We start from the raw sequence: 17828 nt of genomic DNA, 5'->3' as shown, positions 1-17828 counted from the left end.
TAACATTTTTAAAGATAAAGGTAAAAATGCCAGGCTGCTGTTGGGGACAGCTGCCTTAAACTAACTTGGAGTCGTACATTGGCTCCCCTGTTCCCGAGACCTTCCTGATCTCCCTCACAGCTGAGCTCCGTGGTGGCAGGAGCCCTTAGCTGTTCACTGGAAGAAGCTGAGCAAGGACGGATGATCAACACTGGCCTAGTGATGTCTCTGCTGCCCCTTTCACCTTCATTTCTCCAGACCAACCTCAGGCAAAGGCCGGCTGTGTTTAGGGGGGCCCTTTGCCCATGTGCAATCACAGCACTTCTGTCCCTCTCAAAAGGGTCTTGGTTTGGACAAAAATTGTTTGATATCCTTACCTGTGTAAGTTTACAATGGTTTGATGCAGGCTGCCCACGAGGTGGCGATGTCTCCACCAGAAAGAGCATGCTGGAGTGGGCTGCTTACCCATAGTCCCTTGCCAAGGGAACTTACCCTGGTGTCTTAGTTCATCCCCAGACAAAAGTCTGAGGAACTGGGAGCTGCCCATCTGAGGCACAGGAGGGCAGGTGGCTGTCTCCCTCACACTGAACAGCTCAGGGGCTGGGAGTTGTTGCAGGAGCGTCATGAGGGGGCAGTGGCAGCATGAGAACCACTTCTGGCCGTGCCAAGCAGAGGGGAGCAACTTTGCCAAAGCCACGTCTCTCAGTTGGGAGAGGAGGATGGACAACACCATTGCTGGCAAACTGGGGGCCCAACAGGGAGCGCCAGGGGCTCAGCAGGAGCACAGACGCCAGCACAGAACCCACACAGGGCAGCCCCAAGTTCCTGCTCCAGCTGCAATAGGGAGCTATGCCCTAACTTGCTTTGGATTCTAGGATCCAGGGAAGAACAGCTTTGGGATGAGCAGGTTCTCCGGACTCCAAACCAGTTTAGAATCCCCTGTGAGGGCTCCCTGCAGGAGCACAGGGAAAGGCTTCACACGTGAATGCAGTCAGATTGCGGGCCTGGGGTCACAGGTCTGGGTTCAAATCACAGCCCACTGTGTGGCCCCCACAGACAAGTTACTACACTTCTCTGTGCCTCGGATTCCTCATCCATAAAACACACGTCCCAGCAGAACTGTTAGTGTTTGGACCTCAAGTGTCCCCCAGGGCTCATGTGTTCAGAGTGGGGCTCTGGGAGGTGAGTGGATCCTGAGGACTCTAACTCCATCCAATACTGGATCACCCATTACGGTGGCCGTGATTTGGTGGCATTATTGGGAGGTGACAGAAACTTAGAAGGGAGTGGATCAGGGAGTGTGGCTTGAGGGACTACAACTTGTCCCTGACCCTGTCCTCTCTGGCTTTCTGTGCTTCCCAGCTGCCTGGGTGAGCAGCCTCCTCCTGTGCCCTTGAGCTGTGATGTGTCTGCCTTGGAGCTGCCGATCACCAACTGAGACTGAGCCAAAAGACGTCTTTCCACCTTTAAGGTGACCTGTATCAGGCATGTTATCGCAGTGATGGATAACACCCTGACCTCATGAGGTCATCGGGGGATTAAATGAAGTGCTTTGGATTTAGAGGAGATGCTCACAACAGTGCTCAATACATTGAAGCTCCATACGAGCTGCTATTGAAATTTCTAAGTCAGGTCCAGCAATCTCGTGGGAGGAAGACATGTTGGTCTTGTGGGTGCCTGAACCTGTGCCCATGGTCATGGTTAAGGCCAAGTTCTCACCACTCTCAGACACACAGCCACTTGCCCAGGGACCTATTGATGAGCACTGAATTTTTCTTCCAAGGTGAAGAAAGAGAAGAGGAGATTACCAGCAAATGCTAGCAAATCCCAGCACCTGTGCCCTAAAAATGTACTTGCTTCTGAGTAGGATGGAGCTGTGGACCAGAGCACAGGATGAACCAGTAGCATAAGAATTTGAATTTAAGGTAACATGCAGGCTTGTGCCACAGGGGAACCTCTGCCTGTGTGACCCTGGAGAGCCCCAGTGGCCACATCTGTGACAAGGGGACAGTCACAGACTCAGCGCCACAGTTTGGTTAGATGAGGTATGACAGCAGTTAGAGTGCTTGGGACACAGTAGCTCTCCATGACCAGTAGCTGCTGCTGCAGTTGCAGTAATATACAGCACACAGTGACATGGAACATGTATGATCACTGTCAATGCTTGAGCCACTTTTCCTCATGGAGGATGGACCCGGCCACATTCCCAGGGACTCAGCATGAAAGGTCAGCACCAACCCAGAATGTCAGAGAGAGGGGGTCAGAGCTGAGTCAGCACATGTCACCCCCAGAAGAGAGAAATCAAGGCCACCAGTCCCCTGGGCTCCTTACCAGCCCCCGGGTTCCTTGGAGACGTTGTGGATGAGGGCACCGCGGCAGAAGCTTAGCTCATCGCTGCGCTTGGCTTTGTAATCGTACAGAGCTTTCACAGTTCTCTGAGGCTTTTGGGGAAAACAGAAAGGAGAAGGTCAGGCAGATGACAGGGCCCTGGAGACTACATTGCTGGTGCCATTTTCTTGTCATTTAGCGGCAGAAGACAGCAGAGGTTGGGCTTCTCGTGCCTTCTGCTGGCGAGGACCGGGGACTGCAGAGCCCCGCCCCCCCACAAAGTCCCCAGGGGGAATAGGCGGTGAGTTGACTGGCCTGGTCAGCCAAAGGCACCTGAGCATGAGAGAGCTGCTTGAGTCTCTCAATAAACAAGAGATTTGTCCTTCAGATGAAGCCACAAACACGAACTCTGAAGTCCTGAGGGGCTGCCATCCTCAGCTCCCCAGAGGTTCAAGGACAGCTCCAAGTCTGCCCTTGACTTGTGCTGGAACCTCGCCACTATTCTGACCTGGGCCAATTTTCTGCTCTGCCAGACCCTGCATTCTGCGAGAGCTGCTGAAGTGCTCCTCCATGTAATTCATTACAGGTGGGCTCGGGGTGGGCAGGACAAGACAGATAATTCTCAAGATACAACTTCAACGCATCTTCCTGCTGCCGGGCAAGCATAAACCATGCCTGAATGCACACCCACATGGCAAGAAAATATTGAGGGGGGCATCACAAATCATCAAATTACCTGAATCAGCGGTTTCTCTCTCCTTCTACCCAAAGGAAATGGGAACAGGAATTCACAAGGAGTCAAGAAAACCACTCCCCAGAGATGGGCAACAGAGTCAGTCACAGGCTCAAATCACAGCACTGCTCCTTCCTACCTGTGTAAGCTGGAGGCTCTCTGAGTCTCATCTTCCCCATTTGTGAAACAGGAATTAAGGCTTTATTTATTGCCAGGACCGCTGAGACTATTCAATGAGGTAATTCATGCAATGACCAAAGTGACAAGGACTTGAGTTCCTTATGTTCTCACCAAGGTCAAAGCCCTTCTGTGACCTTTTTTACCTACAGCATCTCCTGTAATCCTCGCAACTGGACATGGAGGGACCAGCCTTACTGCCCCCATTTCACAGGTAAGGAAATGGTATAGGGAAGCAACACAGCTTTCCTAGGGTGACACAGGAGGTAAGTAGCCAGGCCAGGAACTGAACTAGTTACATGAGTTGTCACCATAGTTCACAGTGTTCCACAGAAAGCACTGCGGGTTCTCTGCTGTGGGGACTTCCAACTTGAATCCCCTCACCTCTGCCTTCCCTTCTCTCCTCCGCCTGCAGAAGGGATGGATTCTACCATCGCTTTGCACCCAGAATGGATACAAAGACCAGAGCCTGGCTCTAGGCCACAGGCAGAGACAGCTGTGGCAGAGAGGATGCCAAACATAGTGACTTCAGTAAGGACAAGATCTCCAGCCTGTCATATGGCAAGAGACGTCCTCATACGCAGCAGTAATAGGCCTCCCACCATATCACCAAATGTCCGTGGGGCTTAGTGAGGTGACAAAGAGGACACATGTTAGAGCCAGCCTGCCTCTGCCCAGATTCCAGCTCCATATCACAGCTGTCCTCAGCAGTTATTTGACCTCCATATACCTAAATCTCCTCCTCTGTACAGTGGATACCAAAACAGGACCTGCTTTGTGAAGTTATAGGAGGATTAATTGGCTACCCATGGCCAAGTGCTTAGAACAATGCCAGTTGTGTGACCATTAGCACATGGCACCTATTATCACTGGTCTGCTCCTTCCAGTGCTAAAAACCAACTGCAGCGAGAAAGGCAAAATTCCTATGTGCGTGAGAAGTTCCTTTTAATTGTCAATGACCATTGACAGGGAAACAGCTAAGCTAGCAGAATAACCAAAGTATTCTTCAGCATGAAAACCATGTCAAAATCCCAATCTACACATCTCATCTGAATTACCCAACCTCCCAGGTTTGACAAAACAGCCATCACGATTCCCAAGGGGAAGACTACGGGGACAAAGTAGCAAGCAACAGAGGAGAATAAAACTGGCAGGTATGGGGGAGGGAGGAAGAGCAGAGAACAAAGACTCCAAAATGTACCAACTACTTCTTAGGATGGCAAGGCCGTGGCCAGTTCTTTTTTCCTTTTTCCAGTGTGCTTTTTAAAATTGTGACTGCACTTTTCTAAATGACAGTAATAATGTTACTTTGAGGTCCTCATTCTAGCCTGGCAGGTAGACAGAAAACACAGCATACACTCATGTTCTGAGGGGCCCACTAGGTTTTTTTCTACAGCCTGGTTTACGCACCATAGTTTTCACAGCGGAAGATTTCGTATAAAACATTTAGACTTCTAGCTTGGTCTGAGAAGTCACAAGACCTGGCCTAACACGCGCTGAGGATATCTACCCTGAGGCGGAGGGGTGTTCCTCAGATAATCATGGTGATCCGCACTCCTGCCATCAGCTGACATAAGGCCAAACGCCAGCTGCCACTTGTCAGCAAACTTTCACTCTTTGTCATTGCCATAGCCAAATTGAGAGTGAGAGGTATTGCTCCTGCCTGAAGAGCTCCACTCACCTGTGTTATGTGCCTGACCTTGGGACATCTGAGTTGGCAGCCCTGTTTTATGCAATTATGTTAAAAGGAAAGGAGAGAAACCAAAGCCCTTCAAAATAAGCTCCAGCTACCCCACCCTTACTGAAGACAAAGATACAGAATCTGCTTGAAGTTCCTCCTCAGGGCCCCACTTAAATCTGCAAAACCTCTACCTGGGGAAGAGGCGAACTTCCTCATTACCCAAACATTCCTCACTTCCAATAAAAGAATTTGCTACTAGCAAAAGCTCTTTGTACACAACTTGTGAAGGATTCATTTCTTGCTGAAGATTTGCATTGGCCAAGGACTATAAATTTTTAAAAATGTCTGTATTTCAACAGAACCCATCAGCAAAGCCCATTGCTAAACGAGTGTTGTATAATTATTGTGGGCCAGATAGAAAATGTGCTATAGTTTTTCCTCCACTGGCTCAGAGTAAATTTGAAACAAAACCATGGTGAGGAGGAGGTGGGAGCTAAAACCAAAATCCATCCTTACCTGCATGAAACTCCACAACAGAGACAGGGTGAGAATCTGAGATAGCATTTGCATTGTAAGGAGGCCCATGAACCAGACAGAATTTTTCAATACCACGGGTTCAGTCAGCAAGTGAAAAACCTTTGTAAGACTTAATTGGAAGCCATTTGGCCCAATACTGGCTCATCAAACCTGAGAATTTTAGCAAAACACAGCTGCATTTGGATGGAATTCTATTAAGATTTTCCCTGAAACTGTATTTACTACAGTTGCCAATTATTTCTTCTTTTAAAAAATTTCTTTTGAAGGCTGGGTGTGGTGGCACATGCCTGTATGCCAGCACTGGGAGGGTGAGGCAGGAGGATTGCCATGAGTTCAAGGCCAACCTAGGCTACATAGTGAGTTTGAGGATAGCCTGGACTACATGGCAAGACCTTGTCTTAAAACAAAACAAAACAAAACAAAACAACTTTTTGTGACCAAGTTTTCCAGAACGTTCTCTTGCTGTGTTGTAATTGCTATGGAGCAAAGGGGCCTGGAATCCACATTAATCTAGTGATAATAAGGATCAGCACCATACCATGGAAGGGTTGATCTCACTTGGATCCACATACATCCTACTGACGTCATACAGGGAGTTTATGTCTCTTTCCTGAAAAAAGAACAGAGAGAGGTCAATGGAAAAGCCCACCTCACCCAAAACTACCTGTGCACCAGCATGGCTACTTCCGGTTCCCTGTCCTTTGATAGCCTGAAACCTCATGAGTTGTCTGTGCCCCATGGATAGACAGCAAGAAGCAATAAAGAACTTTCTCCAAATTTGGAAACTCCCCCAAATCAAAAAGGCGTCTATGCTGGCACTGTCTGTTCCTCTGGGAAAATATAAATCCAAAGCTCCTGCTACATCGTAGAGTGAGCTCACAGCTTGCAAGAGCCCAACTGTGTGCCTCTCCTGCTGATTCCACATTCATGGACAGGACACAGGAGCTTGTGATGGGCCACCGAGCCACTATGGCAGTAGTGGAACACAAACTGGTAAGTGCCACCCATCAGGGCCTTTCCCCAGAGAGCTGTTCACACAGTCACCAGCATCCTGCTGCTCAGCCCCTTCTCCGGCTTCTGCCTTTGAGCCCCACATCGTCCCTCCCCTGCCTTCCTATTCCCCTTCAGGGCCATGCCAGTGCACTCCCTCAACAACCAGCCGCATCTCCTTCCTCACTTCCCCAAGGCCACTGACATTTCTGTCCTCAAAGGTGGTCTATGCTGACCACCCCGAATGTACTTGGTGCCCCTTTATCTCATACCACCCAGTCTTGTTTGCTTCACTAGAATCCCCACTGGCTGAAAACACCCCACTTCTGTCACTGTGCATTTTCTCTCCTCTCTGGGACCTGAAGTTCCCAAGGCACACGAGAACATATGTTCTGGCATATGGTTGAGGCCCAACAAATCTCTTTTTCATAAATGAATGAATCCATCTGGTAGGAAGTGAGATACAATAACTATATCAGGTCTCCTCCTCTAATAGAATAAAAGCTAATGCCTTCAAGTGGCCTAGAAGACTCTACATGATCCAGCCCCCTTTGGACCTACAGTCTTCCTTAGGTCTATCCTCACCCAGGCTCACTTTATTCCAGCTGTTCCAGCTTCATGTTAGGGCCTCAGGCAGACTTCATCTCACCTCAGGACCTTTTCATCTGCTGTCCTGTCTTCCTCTAGATGGCTACAGGCCTCAGTCCTCAGTGAGATCTTCCCAAGCCTCTTGAAAACTGTAACACTTTCCCCATCATTCTGAATCCACTTATCCTCCTTCCCAGTTTTTTCTCCTTAGCATTTATCACCATCTGCCACTTACTATGCAGTATTTTCTTTTTTACTGTCTGTTTTCCCCAAGCTAGACTGTAAACAGTATGCAAGCAGGGTATGTGTCTAATGCCTCTAATTTTTGTGTCCCCAGGACCTGGAGGGGAACCATATACACATCAAGTACTCATGAAAGGTTTGCCCAGTGAAGGAGCCAAACCACAGGCTCAGAACTACCTACCATATTGTAGCGCTCAAGGAGCTCGGGAGTCACAGGGTAGCGGAGCCGCATCTTTCGATAGAGAGTGTGTTTCTCGTAGTAACTGACGAGCTCTACCAGGCTCTCAAAGTAAGCAGACGTCCCTAGCACAAAGTGGCGGCCATCTCGGTTGATGCGACAGTGTTTCACCTTGCCCCTGGCCCTGGAGGGGGAGACCACATCAGGTGACATGCTGAAATTCTAGTGGCCATGGAATTGCTGTACACCTCCAAGTGTATTGCTATACACCAGACACAAGCTAATTACCCCTCCTCCAGGAGTAGGGGAATAAACAGAGTGCAGCCGTCCTCTGGAACACAAAACAGCATTTCTAAAAATCTGGTCTTTCTAAAGGAAATCTAGATGAGTCAGATGAGACTCAAGGCCAGTTTCTCTGTAAGGACAGGGCTTGACCCTGGGAACATCCTGGGCATCTAGAACAGGGCTGGCAAATTATGGCTCTGAGACATATCTGGCTCACTGTGTATTTCTGTAAATAAAGTTGTGTTGAAACAGCCACCATTCATTTGTTTTACAGAATAGCCACTTTCTCCCTAAGACAATAGATGTGGATAGTTGCAACTGAGACCATGTGACCTGCAAAGCTTAACCTATTTACCTATAAGCTTTTACAGAAAAGATTTACTGATCAGTACTCTAGAACTCTCTTTAAAGATTCCAAAATCCATAAATTTTGTCTTCCATAGCCAGAACTGGTAATAATGAAATTTCTTTTCAAAAAGGTAACAAGGCCAAGCAAGGTGGTGACTACCTATAACCTTAGCTGACATAGGAGGATTTAAAGTTCCAGGTCAATGGGCAGTTTAATTATACCCTGTCTCAAATTTTAGGAAATAAAAAAGGGCTGAGGATATAACTCAGTGGTATAGCACTGGCTTAGCATGTGCAGGACTCTCAGTTCAATCAATACAAAAAAAGAAAGAAAGAAATGGAGGGAAGAAGAAAAGGAAAGGAATGATTTTGAAAGAAGAGGTAGGACAGAAAAACAACAGCATAGCCCCATGTACCACTCACATAAAGCTCTGTTAAAAGTTTAAGGTGATGGATACGCTAATTATCCTGAGTTAATCACAACCTAATGTATAAATGAATCAAAACATCACACTGTACTTCATAAATATGTATCAATTTAAACATTTCTTAAGAAGAACTAAAGAAACTTGGCAAGTTCAAAGAGGATGTGACCCAAAAGATGATGGAACTAACATACAACCTGACTAACTTGGATATGGGAGAAACAAATAAAAAATCGGAAGAGCTTACCAAAATGGTTAAAAACATCTATGACAAATTTACCAACGACACAGACTCCATGAATATGTACCAGGCAGAAATACCAAACATAAAAAGTAGAGAATTTATGAACTATAAAATGTGAAGATAGGGTTTCTGAAGTCTAGGGTGAAATGGAAAATCATGACAAATTACTCAGATAAATCTTAAAAGGATAAGAACACATAAATTTATCCAGCAGCTACTAGATGACACTAAAAAGACAAATTTAAGGATAATGAGAAATTAGAAAATTCCACACACACAATAAAACATCTGCCTGTAGAAATTATAACAAAATGTTCCAAGTATAAGGAAACACCTCAACATACAGGTAAGTGAGGCTTACAGAACACCAATTAACTATGATGAAAAAAAAAAGCTACACACAATGCATCATACTAAAAATCCATGATGTCCAATAAAAAACCCAGAATCTTTCTTGTCTGTTTTTTGAGACAGGGTCTTGTCATGTATTGCAGGCTGGCCTAGAACTCTTGGCAGTCCTCCTGTCTCATCCTCCCAAGATCTAGGATTACAGGCATGTACCACATGCCCAGCAAAACAATATTAAAACTATCAAAGAAAAGTAGAACATTATGTATAAAGTAAACTGATCAAGAATACAGTAGAGTTCTCAACACAAATTAAAAAGGCTAGGAGAGCTTAGAGTGAAGTGTTACCAGCTCTAAAATCAAACCATTTCCAACCCTGATTAATATCCTGCAAAATTATCTTTCAAAATTGATGCAGAAATAAGGATATTTCATTACAAGAACTAAGGAGATACATGAACACCAACTAGGAGTCAAAAGATATATATTTTCAAGAACATCCTAGACACAATGAAGCCAACAAAGCAAAAAAATCAGAATAAATGTGTCAAAGCAACACAAATAATTAAACAAAAAACTATATGGGCCATCAATACAATGACAGGAATAAATTAATGCTTCTCAATAACAACTCTCCATGGCCTCAATTCCCTAATTAAAAGACATTGGCAGACTGCCATTAAAGAAGGAATCCAACAGTCTGCTGCACTGAAGAAACTCATCTAATCCAAAAAGAAGTTCACAGACTGAAAATCAAATGGGTTCAAACCCAGCCTCTGCTGTGTGCTTCTGTAAATGACTTCTTCCCACTGTGCCTCAGTTTCCACCTTGGAAAAGCACAGAGAATACGAATGCCACAGAGCTGACAAAGGTGGTAGGAGCTGACACAGAACACCACTGTGTGTGTCTGGAACATACCGGTGTGGGCTGCTTTGGCCTTCACTGCTGTTGTCACACTGCTGACACCCAAAGCTCCACCCTCACGCTCACACTTGTCCTTCCCACACTGCCCTGGCAAGTGTGCATTCCGCCGGGTGCCTACCTGAAGGTGATGGCGTAGGAGTCCTCCATCCCTTCCTGTTTCCTTTCCCGCTTCCGGATGAGGAATGCTCCATCTCGAGGAATCCTCATCAGCATGTCCTCCGCCTCCCCACGGCTCAGCCCATCATAGTACCACCTGCCCCGGGCAGGAAAAGAGCCAGGTAAGAGTCTTCAAGACTGCCAGGAGCCACTGCAGGAGACAGAACTGTGGGCTCCAGGGAGAACCAGGATATGGCCCTGGAAACAGCCACAGGAGTCACACTAGGGACCTGTCATGCTGCGTTCACCCCCACAGACACTGGTTTCTGAAAAGAAGCCTGGAGACCGAGTGGATCTGGGCAGAGGACAGAGAATAAATCCACTTATCCTCACCCACCTCACAGGCCACCTCCGAGGGGGCCTATTCCCATCTCTGGGAAAATCAAGGTGAATACATGCAAGTTTAGAAGGCATTTTTTTGTTACTATTTTTAGTTATTTCTTAAGATGTAATATAGTACATTTTTAGCAATCCATATGAAAATAGAGAAAATATAAAAACTGGAACTTGCCCTGAGTCATTTGGCTTCCTTCAAAATACAAATTTTAGCCCAGGCCTTGTGGTGCATGCCTGTAATCCCTGCACTTTAGAGGGTGAGGCAGGAGGATTGCTGTGGGTTTGAGGCCAGTCTGCGCTACACAATGAGCCCAAGGCCAACCTGAGCTACATAGCAAGACTATGTATTTAAAAAAAATACAAATTTTAGTGATCTGGTTAAGAATTATTTCTTCATTTCCACAATGTTTTCATCATCTGCAAAACATAACTTGAAACTCGCTTCATAGCACAAAGAAACGAAGGGGGCACTCTTGTTACCCTTTTCTTTTCCTAATCTCTGTCAAATAGGAAGCAGCTTGGACAAGCAGAAAGAGCACAGGGCCAATACTAAACTCTGAAAATCAAAGCCTGAGACCTCAGGACTGTGAAGGCAAAGCCAGAAGGGAAGGCGGGAGGAGAGGAGAGAAGGAGACAAAGGCAGGCAAAGCTGATGGCTGGCAGGAATCTGACCACAGGCCTCCCGGGAGCTCTAAGTCTCTAATGGGCCAGTGTCAGGGACAAGGGGCCAGGCATGTGACCACGTGGGTGTCTGCCTCCCACTTAGCCCAGGACCTACGGCTTGGACTCATGTGGGTTCGGGTTGGGCACCGGGTCTGTGAGCCGCAGCTCGAACTCGGCACAGCGCAGGTACGACTCGCGGTAGTGCTGGACGAGGTCGTAGATGCTGCTGAACTTGAGGTTGTCAGTCAGGTAGTACTTCATGGTCCCGTTCTCCACGGTGGAGCGGATCAGGCAGTGCTGCACGCGGCCCAACCGCCTGCACAACAGGGGTGTCACTGGGGCTGAGCGAGGTGTGGCCAGCTGCACACCGCCCTGCCAGCCACCTGCTCCCCCCGCCAGCTTCAGGGTGGGAGGTGTTACCAGAAGGACAAGGTGTAGGCATTTGGGTGGCTCTCGCTCTCCCGCACCAGAAAGGTGCCATCCTTGGCCCCCGCCTCAGCACAGTACTCCTGCAGCAGCCTCTCCGCACTCGTCCTCTTCTCCATCTTCTTGTGGAACCATTTCTCCCCCAAATGCAGCTCTATGGCTGGGACGTCCTAGGCCACGGTGACAAATGGGGCTTCTGAGAGCTCCGCTGCCTCCCCTGCCCACCATTTTCTCCAGACAATGACTGTTGTCAAGGCCTCCTGGAGTTCTGAGACTCCCCAACCTCCATGGGGCCATGGATCCCCAACAGAGACCTCAATTCTAGCGTATAGGAACTCAGCCGTGCCATGGCTTCTGAAAATGGCCAGTGGCTGGAGGGGACAGGGCAGGAAAGCCAGAGCCTAGGGCAGGCGATGGGGCTAGACAGCGCATCCACATAACCCAGGGTGCATAGGCTAAGGCCTTGCAGGAAAGGGCCTTGAATCTTATTGGATAGGCACCAGAGGCAGCCAGCCAATCAGAGAAGAGCCAGCCAGGCCCTGGTACCCAAAGAGGTAGCTATTAGGGCTGAAGATCCCCACACCAGCCAGCCTCAGGACAGGAGAAGTGACACAGGAGTCTCAGCCAAGGACGGGCCCAGGTCAATGAGGCAAGAGCAGCTGGTCTCCTCTTACCTGGGACAGTTCCTCCTCCACAGCCTGCTCAATGTCATCACTGAAGGACAGCTTGGCATCGGCAATGGCGCAGTAGTGCCGAGTCCACTTCTAGAATGCAAAGCTGGCATTAGCCTCCCCCAAAGTCAGCCACATCAACTCAGTGCCTGGGACCCTGCAGGGCATCACCTCAACTTGCACTGGGGACTCCCCTCTCCCAGCTTCATATGCTTATAGTGATTTCATGGAATTTGTTCCCCTTTGAGACATTTCCTTTTGAAAACATTTAATTGCTGGCTTCTTTTGTCATTTCAGGACTGTTACAATCAGTATGTCTAAGAACAGACTCAACTTAATTCTGAATTTCCACTGCGTATTTAATCTGCAGCCATTTATGAAGAATGGGATTATTTGGGGCACTCTCCTAACTATCTTATCCAATTTCATCTGTTTTTTTAAGACTTTCTGGATTTTTCAGCCAGTTGTTCTCAAAGACTTTCTGAAACATTTAATTGTGACCTAATTAATTACTTAAATGTTAACCATTTTTGCATATATTTTATTTTTATATTTTTACCCAGGACATATAAACAGATATGCAAAAATACACTCAAATGTATTAACATGCTAGGCTAAGGGATAGGAGAAGGCAGTAGAGTTTGAAATACCTTTCTCTCCTCAAAAACTAAGATTTTTGGTGGCGCTGTACCACCTTGGGAGTCACTAGTGAGGTGGGACAACTAAATGCATGTGGCATTTTGGACTGAAAGAACGGCATTAGCAAAGAAAGTGGTAAAACAAGGTCTGTAAATGGGCTTATGAGATTATACCACTGACACCTTTCTGATGACGGTAATTCCACCGTGGTTCCATAGGATGTTCTTATTTGGGGAAGCGAGGTGGAGGGTACATGGGAATTTTCTGTACTATTGTGTGGGTGTAAGTGCCTATTATGGTGCACATAGAATTATTTCAAAGTGAAACATAAATTATGCAGAAGAGAAAGGTTAATGATGAGGACGCATTCACTTGGCTCAGTGGGCATGCTCCAGGACGTTCACAGGGCTCTGCAGTGGAGTCTAAAGGGGCTGGGAGGCCAGCATCCATAGCAGGTGTGGGAAGGGACCCAGGCCCACCTGGTCGATGGAGTCCCACATGTACAGTTCACCCTGTTGCTTCTGCTCATCTTTCTTGTCCTCCACGTTCACATCCACATCACCTCGGGGGCCCAGCTTCTTATGCTAAGAAAAAAATGCATATGGCCTCTCTTGAAACCCAAGTTTCAGGGTCTTCAAGCCAGCAAAAATGCACAATCATCTGCTAGCCCACAACATCATCTGTATTTCATACCTTGGCAACTTTGCTCCACCGCCACTCCCTCTGCCTGGCTCCCCTCTCAGCATACTGGACCCTGCACCTGGGCCCCCTCCTCAGAGGAGCTCTCCCTGCCTCTCGGTGCAGCAGCTGAGCTCACCTTCCCGCCCTTGCGGCTCTCCAGCCTAGCTCTGCTTTACCTGTTTGTCTTCTGTCTTCTCTGCAGGACTCTAAGCCCCAGGAAGGCAGGGACACTGCTTTTCTCCTGCTGACTGGCTATGCCGGGGCAGCGCCCAGCAGACAGTGAGTGCTCAGTGGGCACGCAGTGGGCCCAAGAATGGAGCGGGCCAGGAAGGTTGGCGGCAGACACTAGGGGTTCAGCACAGCAGCCCTGCTCTGTCATGTGCGCCGTGTGACCCTGGGCAGGCGGCCATGCTCTCCAAGCCTCACCTGCCTGGCCTGCACAACCAAGGCAATGATGCCAACACTCGCCCAGCTCAGAGCTGACACTGCCTCAGCAAGCACTGAGGAGCTGGGGCCGAGGAAGCCCTGGTCAAGATAACTCGGGCCTGGGAGTTAGATGTGGGCTCGAATTCAGAGCCAAGTGACAGTATGAGTCTCAGTGACCTGTCTTGGGAAGATCCCATAAACTGGGCTGGGAAAAGTAAGTGTAAAGAGTGCAACAGGCCCCACATGTCGTCGGGGATGGCATGGCGGCTCAGGCAGGGGACACGGTCCTCAGAGGCAGATATGCATGGGGGGTCTCCTCGGGAACAGTGTGACCTCAGTTCAGCTGCTTAACCTCCAGCCCTCAGCGTCCATATGTGTGAAGTGGCTTGGCGGTGGGCTGGGGGCATCCATCTTGCAGAGTCGTGGTGACACTGACTGGGAAATGTTATGCCTGTACCTTGCCCAGTGCGTGTGCCGCACACAGTCACTCTGACACCTGCCGCTGGCACCCTCTGCTGGAATGGAAAAGGGAGAGTCACAGGGACCAGGAACGGGGCACCAGGGGCTCCAACAGGGCCTTGGGACTTCATACACCAGAATGAGAGCAGAAGCAGCACCAGGAATGTGCACAGGGTGCTAACTGAAACAGGAAGCCGTGGACGAGCTGCAAATGGGAGCAGATGCCACTGGAGCACCCTCAAGCTTTGTGGTTCCAGCGCCTGAAGGATCCAGGCACTCACAGCCCAGCTCTTTCCCCATCCTGCCCTGGCCTTGCAGGGAATATCCCTGCTTCTCACAGGGACCTGCTCCAGGAGCTGGGCATCTTGCCCACTCTCTCCCAACAGGCTGCCTTCAGCCGCCGGGCACCAACACCCCGTTCTCTGTGGGCTCGGCCAAAGCCCCCACCCACTGTCTGCTGTTTCTCTAGTGACGTCTCCCCATGAGACCGTGACCTCCTGGATCACAACGATTTTCCCAGTGGATTCTGGTGGCCTAGTAACCATCGGGCCATGGGCCAGTGCTGTCACCACCATATCCTCATGTATATTTCTCCAACATGGAAGGGCACCCTCTTCTCTGCGTGGTGCTGTAGTTGACATGTTTGTGTCCCCTCAAAATCATGTTGCAGTATCCTCCCCCAGGGGACGGTGCTAGGGGCCTTCAGGGAGGTCAGTAGGTAGGGGTGCAGACCTCCTGAGTAGGGTCAGTGCTCTCTGCACAGAGGCCCCAGAGAGCCCCATCACCCCTCCTTCCACATGAGGACACAGTGAGAGGTCCGGGTCTATATGCAGAAGGGACCTTCATACTGGCACTGGACCCGGAACTTGGCAGGCTCCAGAGTGGTGGGAAATCAGCTGGTAGTGAACAAGCAACCTGCTAATGGTATTTCGTTATATCGGCCCCAACAGGTGTGAAGGTGACCAAGATACACCCATATGGGCCTGTCCATCCTTCCCTACGAGCCTGCCGACTGTCCAGTGAAGCCATGCGGCCTTCCCCAAATGGCCGTGGCTCAATACTTCAGACTCCATTTCAGGTCCTGTGGCTGAGCCCTCATGACAGACACAGAAGGGACAGGGACAGCTGGTGTCCACTTGCTTACCCGAGATGACTGGCCCCAGACACTCCAGGAACCCCTTCTTGCAAACTGGCTCTCGGAGGTGCCCGAGCCCAGCTGTACCCCACACAAAGGCAATGCCCTGGAGCACACAGTCCTCGCCATTTCTGTGCTGTGAAATCTGGGGAACACCACAGCCCCTTCTCAGAGGTCGGCAATGCGCACGATGATGGGGGAAGTCGGTTATGTTGAAATACAATTATTAAGATTAAATACAGTAATTGGAATGTGCTTCCTCATGAACCGACCTGCTTCCTCATGAACATCTTAAACACGATGCAGAGGCAGATCTAATAACAAATTCCCAAGCACTGATGGGCACAGTGTTATTTTGAGATATCTGCAACAAGTGTAAATGCGATACGAAAATACCCCGACTTCCGCACACAAGGTCCTCGTGGCTGCCAACCTTTGCAATGGAAGGAAATGTTCACTTTTACATACAGCGCAATGAAGATAAGATGCAAGCCTTTTCCCACTCCACGTCACATCCCCTCCACTCCGAATTCTAACCACAGGTTCTTTGAGGTCTGCGGGACCAGAGTTGAAACCCCTGCCTTGGGAGATGGTACAACAGGATGTGAGGACCCCAGAGCCCTGAATCCCCTGTTGGCCAGAGCTCACACGTCCTAGAACATTTGCCTTTCTTGAGGAAGACATAAACTCACACCTCCTATAAACCACGGCACATCTGGTCTCTTCAGCCTGATAATACAAATTCCCCATTGCTCCTTTGGCTTCCCTGAGGCCTGGTACCATGAGGTATCTCTGCGACAGCACGGGAACACCTGTCCTCCCACCCAGTGCTGCTCACGGCCCTTTCCTGCACTGTCCGCCTCCCACACTAGCCCGGGAGCTGCGAGGACATGAACACCAAGGTATGTGGTGAAGATCCGTCTGAAATAAATGAACAGTTGTGATTTGGTAATTCCATTGCCCCCGCCACAGACAGCATGGCACCACGCTGAGCACATGCCCACAGTCAGCTCCCAGCAACTGACAAGGCGGGTTCTAGACATAGTATGATCAAAAAATATGGTGACTACTTGAATTTAGCAAATTTTCACAGTCAAAGGCACTCTGCCATGAACCCCCTGAAACACCTCCCCCTATTCGTACACACTTCACCCAGTGTTCTTGCCGCTGCCTGCAGCAGCTGTGGAAGGCCGCTTCCATGCCTTTCGTTGTGCTGCTGGGCTGCCTTGATGTCCTGAATGGATTCAAAACCCTCCCCTTATATGGTCATTTTGACTTTGCCGAAGAGGCAGTGCCAGCTGTGGTGAAGGAGGAGGATGGGGACACATCGTCACTTTTCCACGAGCCTGTCTTTCTCTTGGATGGCACGTGGCGGCAGCATTCACCGTATTTTGATCACACCTCATAAAGATGCTCAAAAAGAACTTCCAGAACTGACTTAGAAAGTGGCAAGCATGATGGGATGGCTGTGTTAAAAGCAAGAGGGAGTGATCTGAGGGGGACTGATGGCAATGTGTCTGAGTGTAATATCTAAAAATTTAAATATTCACTATATATTTCTGTCACACCTTGTATTGTGCTCCTGAGACCAGAGAGGACACTGAGGCACAGAAAGGCTCAGTGACCTTGCCCAGGGTCACAGTGTCCCAACAGAAGCAGGACCAGAGCTGGGCCCTGGACTCGCCAGGGGACGGCAGCACCCCCTCCGTCCTACCTTGATGATGATCTTTTCCCGCAGCTGGCTGGGCGAGGGCAGCTGGTCAGCGCTGGCTTCCGTGGGCTTGGTCAACAGCAGGTCACCGAGCACCTCCTTGAACACCCTGGCCATGTACCGCTGCTGCTCCACGCTGCAGTGCTCCTCGATGGACAGGATCACAGGGAAGCTGCAGCAGAAGGGCAGGGGAGCTGGGGTCCAGCAGGCGCTGGCCCCATGCCCCATAGGACCGGGAAATGCCTGAGCTGGGGCACAGCCCAGAGGTAGGGGTTGTCGACCTGTCCAGGGAGGGCCACGCACCCCAGGGCTCAGCTCCCATTTACCATCTACCGGGTGCAGTGCTAAGCGCTCAGGCCAAGTCATCTCGATTAGACTGCACCACAGCACTGGTGATTAGCAGAGCCGGGTTCAAACTCGGGAGAGGGAGCCCAGTACCCATTCTGCTGGGTGCTACCAGCAGTGCCTAAAAGGCCACTGTCACTCCACAGAGGCCACAGAGAGCCCCTTGCCAGCCC

The 17828-nt window shown here is 49.3% G+C and overlaps 1 protein-coding gene and 1 long non-coding RNA gene across 2 annotated transcripts in view; one reads left to right on the top strand and one right to left on the bottom strand.

Moving 5' to 3' along the window:
* Plcg2 (phospholipase C, gamma 2 (phosphatidylinositol-specific)) overlaps positions 1-17828 on the bottom strand; it is a gene marked incomplete in the record, with an annotated part of 127846 nt that overhangs the window by 32164 nt on the left and 77854 nt on the right. The window contains 9 exon segments of the mRNA XM_013507097.1: positions 2311-2420; positions 5974-6045; positions 7438-7618; positions 10126-10260; positions 11278-11478; positions 11583-11758; positions 12263-12352; positions 13378-13482; positions 17314-17686. Of these exon segments, the coding sequence (XP_013362551.1) occupies positions 2311-2420; positions 5974-6045; positions 7438-7618; positions 10126-10260; positions 11278-11478; positions 11583-11758; positions 12263-12352; positions 13378-13482; positions 17314-17686 (1443 nt within the window).
* On the top strand, positions 2427-5177 carry LOC102006068. The gene is made up of 2 exons (XR_001231902.1): positions 2427-3431; positions 3633-5177. It is a non-coding gene; the product is annotated as an uncharacterized LOC102006068 (long non-coding RNA).

Source organism: Chinchilla lanigera, unplaced genomic scaffold, assembly GCF_000276665.1.
Source record: "Chinchilla lanigera isolate Chin_1 unplaced genomic scaffold, ChiLan1.0 scaffold00121, whole genome shotgun sequence".
Classification (NCBI taxonomy): Eukaryota; Metazoa; Chordata; class Mammalia; order Rodentia; family Chinchillidae; genus Chinchilla; species Chinchilla lanigera.
Note: the sequence above shows the minus strand (reverse complement) of the source record. Positions and strands in the feature narration are given on the sequence as shown.